The sequence below is a fragment of the Triturus cristatus genome, chromosome 3_1 (genome assembly GCF_964204655.1).
Source record: "Triturus cristatus chromosome 3_1, aTriCri1.1, whole genome shotgun sequence".
NCBI classification, from domain to species: domain Eukaryota; kingdom Metazoa; phylum Chordata; class Amphibia; order Caudata; family Salamandridae; genus Triturus; species Triturus cristatus.
In genome coordinates this window covers 30,046,341-30,063,182 of record NC_140583.1, presented here as the reverse complement: position 1 = coordinate 30,063,182, position 16,842 = coordinate 30,046,341, and the positions used below count along the sequence as shown (strand labels likewise).

At 48.7% G+C, this 16,842-nt stretch overlaps 1 protein-coding gene across 9 annotated transcripts in view; it reads left to right on the top strand.

Moving 5' to 3' along the window:
- The window catches only part of DGKZ (diacylglycerol kinase zeta), a 759,825-nt gene that overhangs the window by 412,196 nt on the left and 330,787 nt on the right, over positions 1–16,842 (top strand). For all 9 annotated transcript variants that reach the window (XM_085646693.1, XM_085646692.1, XM_085646686.1 and 6 more), the window contains one exon: positions 10,606–10,677. In XM_085646693.1, the coding sequence (XP_085502819.1) occupies positions 10,606–10,677 (72 nt within the window). The remainder of the gene's footprint in view (positions 1–10,605; positions 10,678–16,842) is intronic.

Below are 16,842 nucleotides of genomic sequence, written 5' to 3'. Positions count from 1 at the left end.
TGTCCCGCCTTATTGGTGGGGGTGGTGATGAGTTGTTTTAGTCTGAGATTGTCCAGGAGGGTGGCTGAGTTGGGGTCGCTGAGGTTGTCACGGTGGAAGTTGAGGTCTCCGATGAGTATGTATTCCATGGAGGCAATTGCGTGGGGTGCAATGAGGTCGGCGATGGAGGTAGTGAATGCAGTTTGAGGTCCGGGAGGTCTGTAGGCAAGGGAACCCTCTTAGGGTCGTTCTAGGGCTAGTCTGGATCTGGAAATTGAGGTGTTCAGAGGTCGGCGGGCTGTAGCTTGAGGTTGTGAGTCGGAGGGAGCTCTTGTGTGCGATGGCGAGTCCTCCTCCTGGTCGGTTGGGGCGGTTCTTCCTCTGGATCTTGTATCCGTCGGGGATGGCGTTGGCGATGTTCGGGACAGTGGTGGAGTTGGTCCAGATTTTTGTGAAGAAGGTGACGTCTGGTGATAGGATGTTATGGAGGTCCCGGATCTCTACAGCGTGTCTGTGCAGGGATCGTACATTGAGGAGGAAGCACCTCAGGGCTTCGGAGGTGTTGGCATTCGGCGGGGGGGACGGTTGGCTGTAGGGGTGCGGACGGTGGTGAAGGGTTGACGGCAGTGACGGCAGGAGAACTGTCCGTGAGTGTTGTTCAGCGTGGACAGCTGGTAGTTGTTGGTCCTTCCAGGGTTGAGTGCGAAGAGGGCAGCTGAGTCGTAGCGGCAGGATTTGGAGATCCAGGGTCCCTGGCACTGGTCGGGTCGTTGACGGGCTTGCCTTTGGCTCGCCATCTGCGCTTCAGTGGCGTGCCCGCTGTTCGCGGCCGCCATTAAATAGGGAAGGGGAGGGAAGCTCAGCTGGGAGGCGGGAGCTGGGACGGCAGGGGGCGGGGGGGCACAGGGGAGCCGCGGCAAGAAAAGGGGGGCGAGAAAGGGGCATGTTAACCGGCACATAAACGAGTCAGGCACAGAAATTGACAATGATACAATAAATACAAAGAAACACAGATGACAGGCACAGACATTCAATTCAATGAGGACAGAGAGAAGTCACAAGGCAAAACGGGCACAACAAGGCAGGCAGGCAACAGTGGAAGCAGCAGAGGCAGGCTTGAACCTACCAGATCCCTGGCAGTGGAACAGGAGAGCTGCTGAGGGAGAGAGCATGTTCTTGACCAGAGGTCACAGGTCTTGCTTCTGAGCAGCTTTCATAAACTAGTAATACCAGGAAATGGAAGATTACTGTTCAGCAGCGTCTATAGACTAGGAATACCAGGAAACGTGAAATTGCTGCTGAGCAGCTTCTATAGACTAAGGATACCAGGAAACGGGAGATTGCTGCTGAGCAGCTTCTATAAACTAGAAACCCAATAAACTAGGAATACCAGGAAACAGAAGATTACTCTTCAGCAGTGTCTATAAACTAGGAATTCCAGGAAATAGAAGATTACTGTTCAGCAGCTTCTATAAACTAGGAATACCAGGAAATAGAAGATTGCTGCCGAGCAGCATCTATAAACTAGGAATACCAGGAGACAGGAGATTGCTGCTCAGCAGCTTCTAGAAACTAAGAATATGAGGAAAGAGAAGATTGCTTCTGAGCAGCGTCTATAAACTAGGAATACCAGGAAACGGTAGATTGCTGCTCAGCAGGGTCTATGAACTAGGAATATGAGGAAAGAGAAGATTGCTTCTGAGCAGAGTCTATTAAGTAGGAATACCGGGAAACAGAAGATTGGTGCTCAGCAGCTTTTATAAACTAAGAGTTCAAGGAAAGAGAAGATTGCTGCTGAGCAGCGTCTATAGCTAGGAATACCAGGAGACAGGAGATCGCTGCTCAGCAGCTATTATAAACTAAGAATATGAGGAAAGAGAAGATTGCTTCTGAGCAGCGTCTATTAAGTAGGAATATCGGGAAGTGGGAGATTTCTTCTGAGCAGCTTCTATAAACTAGGAATACCAGGAAACAGAAGATTGCTGCTCAGCAGCGTCTATAAACTAGGAATATCGGGAAATGGGAGATTCCTTCTGAGCAGCTTCCATACACTAGGAATACGAGTAAAGAGAAGATTGCTTCTGAGCAGCGTCTAATAAGTAGGAATGCCAGGAAACAGAAGATTGCTGCTGAGCAGCTTCTATAAACTAGGAATACCAGGAGACAGGAGATTGCTGCTCAGCAGCTTCTATAAACTAGGAATACCAGGAGACAGGAGATTGCTGCTGAGCAGCTTCTATAAACTAGGAATACCAGGAGACAGGAGATTGCTGCTCAGCAGCTTCTATAAACTAGGAATACCAGGAGACAGGAGATTACTGCTGAGCAGCTTCTATAAACTAGGAATACCAGGAGACAGGAGATTGCTGCTGAGCAGCTTCTATAAACTAGGAATACCAGGAGACAGGAGATTGCTGCTCAGCAGCTTCTATAAACTAGGAATACCAGGAGACAGGAGATTGCTGCTGAGCAGCTTCTATAAACTAGGAATACCAGGAGACAGGAGATTGCTGCTCAGCAGCTTCTATAAACTAGGAATACCAGGAAACAGAAGCCTGCTGCTGAATACCTTCTATAAATCTCTGAATTCCAGGAAACCGAGGCCTGCTGCTGAGCTGCTTCTGCCAGCTAAGAGCCTCCAGTGTTGGGATGAGACCAGTATGGCAGCTTCTGTAAAGTAGGAACACTAACGCCTCATCACGCGTGCCCGCCCGAGCTGAGTACCACTTTGGGCCTTTTTTTAGGTCGAGCCTAGCGGCGGCGCACATGCACTGCTCGTCTGCGAGGCATGCTGAGGAAGCCCTGCCCACTCTCCTCCCACATTTGTAATTGGCTTGTGTCATTGTCCTTAGTAAACGCTGGCTTCCGATTCATTATGAGGCTTGTTAGTCCCGCCTTGGTACCGCCTTGTCTCCATTTGTTCCCGTCCATAAGAACTGGACCTTTTGCTTAGCTCGTTACACGGCATGCTATATGTAGTGGGTGAGAACTATTGAGTTTGTGAATGGCGGCTGCTTTTTTGTGTTGTATGCGCATGCTGAGCGCGGTGCCCGCTGCAGGGACGCCGCGCTCTTTCTTTTTTTAAGAACAAGGACAGTTGTACAGCATCAAAATAAAAAACAAGACCGTACCAATTAGCAGAGCATGCTCCTGTTTGTAGAGGATGTGGAGTAGAGGGAGAGGCAAGGCGTCTGTCGCAGCGTCAGCGTTCCAGATGACCATTGAGAGGGGTGTCGTAGCGCCTTCTGCCTCGTAGTGCCTTCTGCCTCGTAGTGCCTTCTGCCTCGTATGCTGCCCGAACGGAGTCAACACTACGCAATTAGGCCCAGTCACGTTGGGGTTGCGACTAAGTTCAAGGGGAGTTTTGGATGGGGAACTATGCGAGTGTGTGGGGGTGGGGCTCAGGTCGGGCACGGCAATAGATGTTGTGGTTTTTGGGCTCCGGTTTGGTAGCCAATAGGGAGAGGACTGCCTTCCTTCCCTATTGGCTACTCTAGTTCACTTTAGTTACAGTAGCAGATGCCTGCGACCGGTCTTAGGTGTCGTCTCCTGGCAGAGAAGGGGGGAGGGGATCAGGTGAGTGGGGTGGGTGGAGGAACAAATGAGTGGGAAGGAAGAGGCGTATGTGAAGCGGACAATGTGGGCGTCCCCGTGATATTGTCACCATTGGGTTTGAAATGCATGGGGGCAATGAAACCCATCTGTCTCGAGAAGAGACTGCAAAAATGTGCTTAACACGTGCACGGGGACTTGCAAATCTAAATGAAATATTGAGCACGAGCGGCGCGGCACCTCGAAGTGTCCATCACTAAATATATGAACTATCCTTCAATATAGGAAACCCATCCCCTCCAGCCGTGCCCGGCGTTATACTCCACGTGCGCGAGATGCTCGACTTCTGCAGAGTCTCAACGAACGCGGACAAGACGTGCACAGCCGGACGTCCGAACACCCCGAAGTGCCAGCGCGCGCCACTCCCCCAAGTACCACCAGCTGCGGGAGAGGATGTTCACGAACATGTATGACCTCTGAAAACGTCATATGAGAGGGGTGACCTGTCAACACATGGTCAGTATAAAAAATAAGCATTGAACCCGCCTGAAAAAGGATATTTCGGATTCGGGCACCGGAGTCCTTGACCTCAGACCCTCAAAACCGGAGCAAAGTTCGATGACCCAAACAGCACTTTAAACACTTCTACACACCGCAGGCTCCCAGACACGAATCTCAGAGTACTGCAGGTACTGACCTCGCAGACCGAGGCAAATACGATATTTATTGATGATGATGGGAAGACAGGCAGAAAGAAACGCAGTCCATGCGGGCATTAACATTCTCAGCTGAGCACCACGTGCCCTTACTCAAAACTGTCCAGCTGGGGATGGTGAAACGCAGGCCCAATTATGGTGGCCTAGAAACAGGCGCAGATTTCCAGGAACAGAGTCTGGGCTACACACACAATTCCCCTCTCCTCAGAGGCTCCATGTGTCGGGATATGTCGGGATGGATGCGCAGTGGAGGGTGGCGGTTCATGGATTCTTTTTGATGAAGGCGGCGCTTTCCACTCGACTAAGTTCTATTATTTAGCGAGGTGGCTCTGACACGTCTGCAGGGCAGAGGTCTTGACTGCTAAGGGTTTTCCGCTCATCTCGAGGGCAGCGCTGTGAGGGTGGAATTATCATCACCAGCCTGGCCCAATTGAGGGCACAGCAGAAAACCGTGTCTGTAAGGATGGGAGATCTTATGCTTTCTGTGCCCAAGTTGCAGAGCTGGTGTTTCCCCCTTTCGCAGATGTAGCCTGGTGGCTTAATAAACAAGCATTTGCAATGCAATCGGTCTTGCATTTGCGAGATTTTGAGCTGTTGGCATTGTAGATGACGATGCCTTTAAACTGTGTTTTGAAAAACCTGCAATAATGAGTCCTTGTCATTTACAATACCAATAAATCGAAGTTTCTGAAATGCGAGACCTATTGCATTGCAAATGCTCCTGTTTGAACTTGCCTTTTGTCCCCAGACCTTGAAGTGCCAGGAGACACCAGGCACTGTAGGCATGTGCTTCACTTGCCTGACTGCCCTACTCCTGCAAACAAGCCTCAGCAAAGCCTCAGGCACCACAAGTGATCTGGCAGATTGGCAGTGATTCCCGTGTTAAGTGAAATCGTAAACAAGCCTCCAACAGATATTGGAATAAAGGTGGTGGCGATTTTTAGGCCTTGGCGAGACCGATTGTCGTTGGTTTGGTGGCCGAAGGGGGACAGGCGATGTGCACGCTCACGGCGTCTCTATCAGCTTGCCCCCGGACAGCACTTTGGCACGCACACGGCGTCTCTTCACCTTCGAGAGCTCCCACCGCGGACAGCACATTGACACACGCACGGCGTCTCTTCACCTTCGAGAGCTCCCACCGCGGACAGCACATTGGCACACGCACGGCGTCTCTTCACCTTCGAGAGCTCCCACCGCGGACAGCACATTGGCATGCGCACGGCGTCTCTTCACCTTCGAGAGCTCCCACCGCGGACAGCACATTGGCACACGCACGGCGTCTCTTCACCTTCGAGAGCTCCCACCGTGGACAGCACATTGGCATGCGCACGGCGTCTCTTCACCTTCGAGAGCTCCCACCGCGGACAGCACATAGGCACGCGCACGGCGTCTCTTCACCATCGAGAGCTCCCACCGCGGACAGCACATTGGCACGCGCACGGCGTCTCTTCACCTTCGAGAGCTCACACCGCGGACAGTACATTGGCACGCGCACGGAGTCTATTCACCTTCGAGAGCTCCCACCGCGGACAGCACATTGGCACGCGCACGGCGTCACTTCACCTTCGAGAGCTCCCACAGCGGACAGCACATTGGCACGCGCACGGCGTCTCTTCACCTTCGAGAGCTCCCACCGCGGACAGCACATTGGCACGCGCACGGCGTCTCTTCACCTTCGAGAGCTCCCACCGCGGACAGCACATTGGCACGCGCACGGCGTAGGGTGACCAACTGGCATTGGTGCAAATTCAGGACGGTGAGTGTAAAAATTCAGGACAAAGGGTCAAAATTCAGGACACAAATTCAGGATAGGAGGTCAAAATTCAGGACAAAACTTCAGGACAATAGGTAAGTTTTACAGACACATCGGAGGAGGTCGCGCAATAGTATATAAGTAAGCCCAGCCATAGCCAAACATATTCAACCATTTGCAAACATATCCATCAAGTATCCTTCCATCTATCATTTCACTCATCCATCCTTTCACTCATCCATCCATTATCCATCCATCCACCCGTTCACCCTATCCATCTGTACACTCATCCATCCACTCTTCTACCCATCCATCCACCCAGTCACTCATCCATCCACCCTTTCAGTCATCCATCCATCCTCCCTTTCTCTCTCCATTGACCCTTTCACTTAGCCATCCTTCCTTCCTTCCACCCATCTACTCATCCACTCATGAATCCATCCATTGACCCTATCACTCATCCATCCTTTCTCTCATCCATTTATCCTTTCACTCCTTCACTCAGCTATTCATCCTTTTGTCCACCTACCATCCCTTTCACTCACTCATCCATCCTTACATCCACCCTTTCACTCATCTGTCCATCCATTCACCCTTGCACTTATCAATTCATCAATCCATCCATCATTTCACTCATCCGTCCACCCACTCACTCACTCATCAGCCACCTTTTCACTCATCCATCCTTTCACTCATCTATCCACCCTTTTACCCATCCAGCTACCCTTCCACCCATACATCCAGCTATATACCTTTTCTCTCATCCATCCTTCCACTCAATCACTCATCAATCCATCCATCCTCTCTCATTATCCATCTATTCAATCTTTCATTCATTCATTCATTCATCCATTCACCCTTTCACTAATTCATCCAGCCATCCACCCATCCCTTCACTTACTCACTCGCTCACCTTTTCATATTAATTTTGAGCTGAGACTTTTTGAGAAGAGGCCCATCAAGAACTTCACCCTCGCTGCAGGTGCCATTCCAAGACTGGGACAGAAGCCACCCAGGGCGGAGACGGGATCCACCACAAGGGGGGGGGGGGGTGCAGGAGCCATCACAGGCGGGGGAGGGGGACAGGAGCCACCACATGGGGGGACAGGAGCCATCACTGGAGGGGGGGCAGGAGCCATCACAGGAGGGAGAACAGGATCCACCGGGGTGGGCACAGGGGTCGGCATGCAGTATTCTAGTATCATCTTGGTCTCTTCCAGGGTGGGGTAGGGCTCCTCACCCCCTCCTGGACAAGACAACGAGACGACAGTCTCTCTTTCTAAAATGTTAGTTTTGCCATCCCCCACTGTGATGTACAGTACTTAAAGGAGATACTCCAAGAGAACTGATTTAACTGATTGTCCTCCATACTTTGTTAATCAGTGTGGGTGCGATTGTGCCATTTCTTTATTTTATTACATTATAGACTGCATGTTTGAAGAACTGAGGTTTGCTTACAATTTAGTAACAATAATTAAGCTCTGAAGAGAACCACATGCTGCCTCGGTGTAATCAGGGCCAGTTCTACCATTTTTGGGGCCCTGGGCAGAAAGGGAATGTGTGAGGCCCCTCTAAATTGCAGAGACATGACGCAATCAGGGCTGTTTGCATCTGAATAGATGCCCCTGCTCCTAAAGCTGCAGCCCCTCCCTCTCAGTTACCTTCAAGCCCCTCTTAACAGCTCGTCGAGGGCGGAAGGTGTGAGGGTTGCCATCCCGCTGTCGCACTCCAATGCTTCCGGGGGTCTGATCTTTGGTGCTGCATCGGAGTCTGTTACACCCGACCTCAGCAGCATCGGAGTCAAGAAGGGAGTGGGTGAAAGCTGTGACGGCTTTAGGGTGGTGCGACCAGTGCCCGGTTAAAATTACGGACAAATCGCGTCCGTTAAACAATCCTTCACGGACAACGGACAGACGGCCGAAATTACGGACTGTCCGTGAAATTTACGGACGGTTGGTCACCCTAGCACGGCGTCTCTTCACCTTCGAGAGCTCCCACCGCGGACAGCACACTGGCACGCGCATGGCGTCACTTCACCTTCGAGCGCTTTCTCTTCTGCGCGCTCGATCTCAGCCTGCCTTTTCTGCCACGGCGTCTCTATCAGCTTCTTTTTATAGCGATGGGGCTGCTGTTGTCGGATAGAAAAATAAAGATGCGGCATTTAAGCACAGACAATTATCAGCTTTCGCGTTTGTAGTTTATTTTAGATGGAAATTCACGTTTTTAGACAAAACACGTTTACAGGGTCAATTATGGCTGAGTGCAGACCTGAAGTGCCCAGATGAAACTCAGTCATCCGAAAATGATATGTCATAGAGAACTACCTGACATATAGAACTGTGACTAAATTTGTTGTGACAAAAGAGAGAAACATGTGATTGCAAAATGAACAATGACATATTGACAGAAAAATACAACCACATTAAATGTAGATGCAATAAAACATTCCCAATAGAAACATTTGAAAGCGACATAAACGTGCATATGGGATCTGCTCTCCTATGGTATAATTTTGGGAACATTGTTCTTCCGGGTCCATGGCCACATTGCTGTCTGCAGATTACCACCTGTCTAACTGTAAGCTGCATAACAGCAGCACAGGTGGTAGTTTGCACAAAAGTGTTATTTAGCATCTCAGTACTTTTTGAACGTGCGTGCTGTTTAGCGCTGTGTGTGCTATAAGACGCAATTTTTGGCAAACAATGTTGTTTGCAATACCAAAACCATTGCTCATGTGTGCCAACATGGGCGCTATACACATAATAACCACTACTGCGCAAAAAAGTACTAACTGATCAAGAAATAGTGGAGCAAAACGTGTCTTATTACCATTTGCACCGAAATCTGCCCGGGTTGACAAGTTACAATAAACATTTGCATCTATCATTTCAAATATCAGTGCATCTTAAGCAATTCGAGAATGTTCGTTCTTCGTTATGCGTTTGGTTATCCAGGCTTTACTATTTATTGTTACCTCGCGCGTTATTCTTATATAGCGCACCTATGTAATATGGCACTTGTGTAAAATAGCGCCTCACTAAAATCAGTACCACCCAGGCAGTGCATGCAATTCGGGCCCAGAAAATCAAAGAAAGCGTTTATGCATTGAGACAAAAAAGTATACGTTTGAGTTCTGTTTGTGTCAGAAGGTATGCGCAAAATGGGAAAGCGCTGTAAATATAGTACGAAAGGTGCGCTTGAGCGCTATAGTGCAGCGAGAGAACTGGAATCGGAAGAAAGTAGTACAGGATTGTTCCTGCTGGATAGGACTTGACTTTCACAGAACATACACATTCCTGGCCATCGGAGGAAATGGTGGTTCGTATTGGGAGCGAATGTGTTAATTCTCTGCAGTTACCGGATCTCCCGAGGTCTGTAAAATGGCAGTTGCTTTAAATGGCAGACGCGGGCTGGTGTCTTGAACCCGAGCTGGGAACCTGCAGATCTGCGGTACAATCGCGGCTTTGCCACTTCGCCGGGAACATCGTGAGATTCTGGGCGTGTCACTTCATATCCATGTGCTAAAACAGTAAAAATTGTGTAAACCACCGGTGCGATTTGGTGTAGTGCAAAGTGCCCAGGTCATGCCCCCCCCAATCACATCCTAGTTTCAGTAATACGGTTTAACCAGGTCCTGCATATAATTTCTCTTCTACATCCTGCCCCTTGTGATCTTTGACGCACCTGCTACGAAACTATACATAAAACACACACAGGCACACACGCACGTACGCACACACATATATATTTAAAACTCATAAAAAGGGCACATGCCGTTACTCGGGACAGTGTTTCAACTCAATGTTTACGTTTATTTATTGCTTCCAGAGTGAACTTCTCAAAAGACCTCCACTGCCTTCTCTGATTACTTATTGAAAAAGAGTTTAAATAGATCCACTTAAAGATGGGCGGTAATAAGCTGCACGTTTTCTATTCAGTGCTGGCTTCTGGGAATTGGTTCTGTGTAAGTCGCTGCTTTCTGACTGTAGGGCCCTGCTTTAGAAAACGCACCGCCCCCACCTCCTGGAAGGCAGAAATGGGTCTAGTAAACCCCCTTAATGTGACAGAGAGGATATGGCCTATCGGTCAGAGCTACCGACTTTGTAGCTGGGGAACCAGGTTAGAGCTTGGCGTCGGCTCAACATCCTGAGAAGCGGGGCAAATCACTTAATCTCCCCGTGCCTACCAAAAAAATAACAAGCATTTGCAATGCAATTGGTCTCGCATTTACGTGAGTTTGAGCTATTGACATTGCAAATAACAATGCCTTTTATTTTTGTTTTGGTTTAAAACATAAATAAAAGGCACAATGCCAATAGCCGAAACTCGCGTAAGTGCGAGACCTATTGCATTGCAAATGCTTGTTGTTTTTAGGATTCATTCTCCCTTCCTCTTACTTAAACACTCCATGTCCATTTGACCTGCAGGTGAGACCCACGTCTTCCCTGACTCTAGAATCCTTTGAGAGTGGTACTTTCTGGGGTTCTGTCATCCCTTGCTTCGATGTATATGCGCTCCACAAGTTCTCTAAAGTGTGGCCCATCTTGCCTCGATCTTCCATCTCTGATGTCTCCTCCTCACCCTGCCTTTCTCTTCTCTTCACAGGGCTTCCAGCAGAAGTTTGCCTTTCACAGTAAAGAGATCGTGGCCATCAGCTGCTCCTGGTGTAAATCTGCGGTGAGTGCAAGGGACGAGTGTCTGCTCACTCTGACCTCTGGAGGCCCTAGCGCCTGTCTCAGGTGTCCAAGGCGTGCTGCGGCCTCTCAGCGCTGCATTTCAAGCTATACATTCGTGTAAAGCTGGTGTAAGGCACAGACCTGGAGTGCGCTCGGCGAGCAGGACCACAAGTCCAAGTCACACGTATGTTCTGAGAGCAGCGAAGGCACTTTCTGTGTTGAATGTTCTCTGAAAGACTTTTTAATTCCTTTCTTTACATTTTTATAACTTCAAAAGGAAAATGCAAAACCTGTCCCACATTTTGGGTAAGAGGAGAAAGTGCATCTTCTACAGTGGCAGAGTCTGTGAAAACCTCAGACTGTGACACAAACTGTACAATCTAAGGGTTATGAAGAACCCTGCATGGCACACAACACTGCACAGGGTTGTGAAATGGATATTGTGCAGCTTCTGCACAAACCTTAGACTCTGACACACAAACAGTACAATCTAAGAGTTATGAAGACCCCTCATGGCCCGCAGCGGTGCCTGGGGCTGTCCACCAGATACTATGCAATGTCTGCACACACCTTACACAGTGACACAAACTGTACAATCTAAGAGTTATGAAGACCCCTCATGGCCCGCAGCGGTGCCTGGGGCTGTGCACCAGATACTATGCAATGTCTGCACCACCTAAGTCCAAGGGTTCTACAGCCCTTTCCTGCAATAAGATCTGCTTATATTCAATGAAACGATCCTGCGATACAGATATTAGCTTCTTAATAGTGACCACATCAGCCACAATGGCATTACTGGCCTTCATATGCACGATTAGCAACAGTGATCACCTTCGTGCAGGGTCGCCAGCTGTCATATAAACAAGGCTCTGTCCATTTGGAATGCCTCTTTGTGGGTCATATATAACAGACATAGCCGCAATGCTCATGACATCAAGGTAATAAGCCTCTTATGTGTGAATTAATTATACACTCAAATATGAGTTATAAATATGTTTGGGAAATGCAACCATTTTTCTTTCTGCAAACATCACCTTACGATCTCTCGATATAAATAGATTTTCGTCTCAAATACACATTTTTAAGTCTCGCGTGCGTTGCAGCGCAAAGCGCTGCAACGCCTCCGCGAGAGATTTTGTAGGAGAGGATTTTCAGAAAAGGGCTTTAAGCCTCGCCCCTCATTTCCATTGGCTGGCGTCACCGTTTATGGTAAACGGTGGCCTGCCATTGGAAATGAGCTTTCTGGGGTGCCTCCTTTTGGCTTTTTGTTCCGGCCCACCCAGACTGGCTCGTCTGCTTTCCTTCTGTCGTGAAGATATTTCTTATCTTTGTGGGAACCATTTGTTTTCACTCAGCCCAGTAAACACGGGGCTGAGTGAAAACAGATGGCGAGCGCTTGTTTTTCTCTGGCTCCCATCCCTCATCGTGTCTTTAGTTTACATGATGCTGGTGATTTGGTTATCTGTCTCTTGTCCCTCACCATTTCTTTAGTTTACATCATGTTTTAGACGCATCTTCGTTTTTTTATTTGATACCTTTTTAAGTGTAACTCTGTTTTGATGTTAACATGTGCTTATTTCCAACCACTCCGCTTTATTCACCACTTACTTTTTAAAGTACGTTCATAAGGTAAAAAATGCTAATGTTTAAGTGCATAGGATCTTGTCAAAAGGGAACAAATATATTCTAAGATGGCGACACCTTGCTAGGGGTATATTTGTGCTTTTTAGAACCGAGTTGTCTTTCTCTTTTGCTAGTGTTTCTCTAAGGTGGTCCCACCTCTTCAAGTAGGTTTTGCCAATAATTAAGTAGCAGCATTAGCCAAAGCCTTATTTATTGGTTGCGCAGGTGGTCCAGGTTTTGCAACTGCTGTCAATCTTGGCGAATGCTTGCAATCGGCCTTTCAAATAAGCACTGGCAAAGCCAATAATCTGGTTCCATTAAAGTGAACGTTTTTCTTTATTGGCTAGGATGATGTTGCGGTTGTGTGGATTGGTCAGTTAGTTAATTTAATAATTAATGATTGGATTCATGAATAAATAGGTAAATTCAGAAGGATGGATAGATGCAGGGCTGGCTCTAGGGCAGTGTAATGTTCACCACCACCACGTCCACCACCACCACATCCTCCACCACCACATCCTCCACCACCACATCCTCCACCACCACTTCCTCCACCACCACATCCTCCACCACCACATCCTCCACCACCACTATGTCATCCACCACCACCACGTCCACCACCACCACCACCATGTCCACTGCCACCACATCCACCATCACCACGTCCACCACCACGTCCACCACCACCATGTCCATTACCACGTCCACCACGTCCACCATCACCACGTCCACCATCACCAGCACATCGAGGCTTTACAGAGCAGATTAAGGCTGTTCAGCCCTCACTAAAGATAGTCGCAGGTGCAGGTAGAAGGGATGTTTGGCAAGGATTGTAGGGGGAGAGGACATGGGAGAGTTAGCCAAATAGAATAAGCATTAAAAATGCAATACGTCTCGCCTTTCATTAAGTTAAAGCCATTTGGTTTGCTATACAATACCATTAGCAAAGCAAATGCTTTAACTTAATCAAAGGCGAGACCTATTGCATTTTCAATGCTTGTTCAATTTTGGTATACATATATTATTTCTACTAAGCAAAATCCTCTAATTTAAAGTGGGATTGGCTGCACACAGGAAATCTACTTACAAGTAGTTGGAGAACTACCAGTAACTCACAAGCTACTCACTGGAGAAGTCTGCCTTAGACTATGAGACATAAACTGTACAATCTAATGTTTATGAAGACCCCCAGGGGACACGGCACTGCACAGGTCTGTGCACCGCATATTTTGCCGTATCTACACACAGCTTAGACTGCGACACATACGCTGTACAATCCGAGGGTTATAAAGACCCTCCAGACTATCCGGAACTCCGCAGCCAGATTAATCCTTGATATCCCAAGACACAGCCACGTAACCCAACCCCTCCGTGACCTCCACTGGCTCCCCGGCGAAAGAAGAATAACTTTCAAGCTGCTCACGCACGCCTACAAGGGCCCTTCACAACATTGCACCACAAAACCTCAACAACCGCCTCTCCTTCCATGCCCCCAAGAGAGACCTCCGCTCAGCCGACCTCTCTGTAGCCACCGTCTCACGTTGCTACAGGAACAGAGTGGGTGGAAGGCCCTTCTCCCACCTTGCATCCAAGACAAGGAACGAGGTCACTCTTCGCCTTTGGCGAAGCCGGACACTGCACCAATTCAGGACAGACCGCAAGACCCGGGTCTTTGAATGACCCCAACGGAGCTGCATACCCCCCCCAGCGCCTTAAGACCTGAACTGGTGAGTAGTGCACTTTACAAACCCCTGATTGATTGATTGATTGATTGATTGGAAAAATGCAGCACCTCACAATGCGCCGCACCTGAAATTGTGCAGTGTCTGCCTAAGGCTTGGATTGGACTCATTAATCAGTGCCACGTGTTTAGACCTGTTTAATTGGAATGGAATGGAAAATACATTTGTATAGCGCAGCTATCACTCCAAGGAGCATCTGGGCGCTTGGTGCCAACCTAGGTGGAACATGTTGGCTAACTGATGTCGTTCGAAGGGTCCTGTACACTTTATACTAAGGCTTTACAGGCGGTGTCTGTAAGGGAGAAAACCCAGGTCTTCAGGGCTTTCCTGAAGAGCCTTTCTGTTGAGATTTGCCGAAGCTGTGGTGGCAGTTCGTTCCACGCCCTGGAACCAATGACAGCCAGGGATTTCCCACCCTTATTGGTGAGCCTGAATTTAGGGGTCACTAGTAGGTTTTGATTGGAGGACCTTAGGCTACGCGCAGACAGATAGCGTCTGAAGCCATTCGACAGATACCTGGGCCCCTGTAAGTGAAAGGCTCAAAGTGATAACCAGGATTTTGAATAAGATACGCTTCTGTATTGGTAACCAATGAAGAGTATTGAGTGCGGCCGAAGCGGATGACTTCCTAGGCCAGCCAAGGACCAGGCGGGCGGTTGCGTGCTGGACCATCTGCAGTCTGTGGAGCACGGATTTATTTGCTCCTGCATACAGCCTGTTGCAGTAGTCCAGTCTAGATGTTATGAGTGCAACCGCTACCGTTTTTCTTGCTGGGAGGGGGAGGAGATCAAAAAACTTTCTGAGGGTTCTGATGATGTGAAAACAGGTGCCGGCCACGGCCACTGCTTGTTGCTTAAATGACAGAGCGTCACCGAACTTGATGCCTAAGTTACGGGCAGAGGAGATGGTGTTTGGGGGAGCTTCGGCATCTTCAGGCCACCACTGTTTGGGCGAGAACAGATTTTGAGGACCGAAAGGCAAGATTTCGGTTTTCCCCGAAATACATTTGAGGTGGTTGCACTTCATCCACTTGCAAGTAGCAGTGAGGCAGTTTTTGAGGTTTTCTTCAGCTCCAGGCAGCTCTCTGTCCAGCACCAGGATGAGCTGTGTATCATCAGCGTATGATATTGTGCTGATCTGCTAGGAGGAAATAAGCTCAATCAGGGGGACCATGTATAGATTGAAAAGTACAGGGCTCAGACTAGAGCCCTGAGAGACCCCTGCACTGATATATTTTTCCTCATAGCTGAATTCCCCTAGTACAGTGACTTGACGTCTTTGGCAAAGAAAATTTTTGAACCATGTCAGCACTACCTCTCTTATCCCTGAGTTAAATAGACGGTCACTCAGGATAGTGTGCGAGACCGTGTCGAAGGCCGCCGACAGATCAAGTAAGATCAAGTAATTCTATAGGCCCCCTTCGCCACTCTGCAACATATTATTGATTCAAAAAGCTTGTAAAATATTATATTCAGAAAAGAACTGATCTGTTTGAGGCATGTGGGGCCGTAGATAGACATGCTGTGCATACTCCTGCCATCAAGTGTTGGGGCCGGATGTGTGCAAGTTGTTTTACTTCAAAGAAGTCTTTTGAGTTATGAGCTAGAGTGACTCCTCCTCTTGATAAGGTGCATCGGCATCGACCCTATTGTTAGATTGTTTTCATTCCGCTGTCAGGTGCGGACATGTGCTCTTGTGTGCCAGTTTGCTGTTGCTGTGCTTTTTCGGTTATCACAGTTCATTCCCTCGTCAAATTTGTACTTTGATCACGTTCCTCTTCTTTCCTGTGTGGGTTGATGCTTGAATACTATTGTCAAGCCAGATTTGTATCGACCACTCTGCCTCCTGGACCTTGCCCATCAGGGCCAATCTAGTCTCTTAATCAGTTAATCAATCAGGATTTGTAAAGCACGGCAAATCTCCAGTGAGGGTCTTGAGTCTCTTTCACGTCTCTGCGCTATGCCTCAAAAATGATGGATCAGACACCTTTTCACTACTGTCCTCGCTGCCACGTGAAATACCCTCAGACCGATCTACATTCAGTGTCTGTCGCCGGAACACAACGAGCTCGACTGCGACACCTGTCGCACTTTCTGCTCCAAGAAGACTCAATGTGATGTTTGGGCAGTTAACTTGAGATGTTGTGAATTAGCTTACAAGGTACACCAGACCTGTTCAGCCCTGGCATCATTGAGGGGGAACAGAACTCACAGCCATCGGCTGCAGATAAAGAGGCTTTTTGCCTTGAAGGCTGCTCTGAATCCAACCTGGAGATTGGCCTGGAGATCGAAGACCGTCCACCTACTCAGCAGTCCACGAGTTCGGCAACGCCTCCCCCTCAACAGTATTCTGAGCAGCAGTCTGCCAAGAAGCATGTAGCCCCTCTGGAACATCAGAAACAGGCTTTCAGACCACGCTGCCTTCAGGCCATGGTCGGCACCGAGCAACCTTCCAGACTGAGGGCCTTTGCTCCCACCCCTCTGGCACTGAGTTGATTTTCTACAACGAGCCGAATCTCTGCATCAACTTCATCCACCTCGGAACCAAGTGGACTGTCGGGCTGAAACAAAAGACAATTTCAGAGCCAAAAATGTTGGCGTCTACCTCCAAGTCCGGCACCAGCACACCAGTCAAGCCCATCATCCATAAGCTTCAGGAACAGCTTGACTCAAGGCAAAAGCAGCTGTTTATCCACCCTCCTACTGGGTGCATCCTTGCCCTCCCCTTAGGATCTGCTTGTCTGTCCGTTAAACAGCGGGAAGCGCTGGATGCTCCAGTTCCCTCAAAACTGTGGAGGAAGG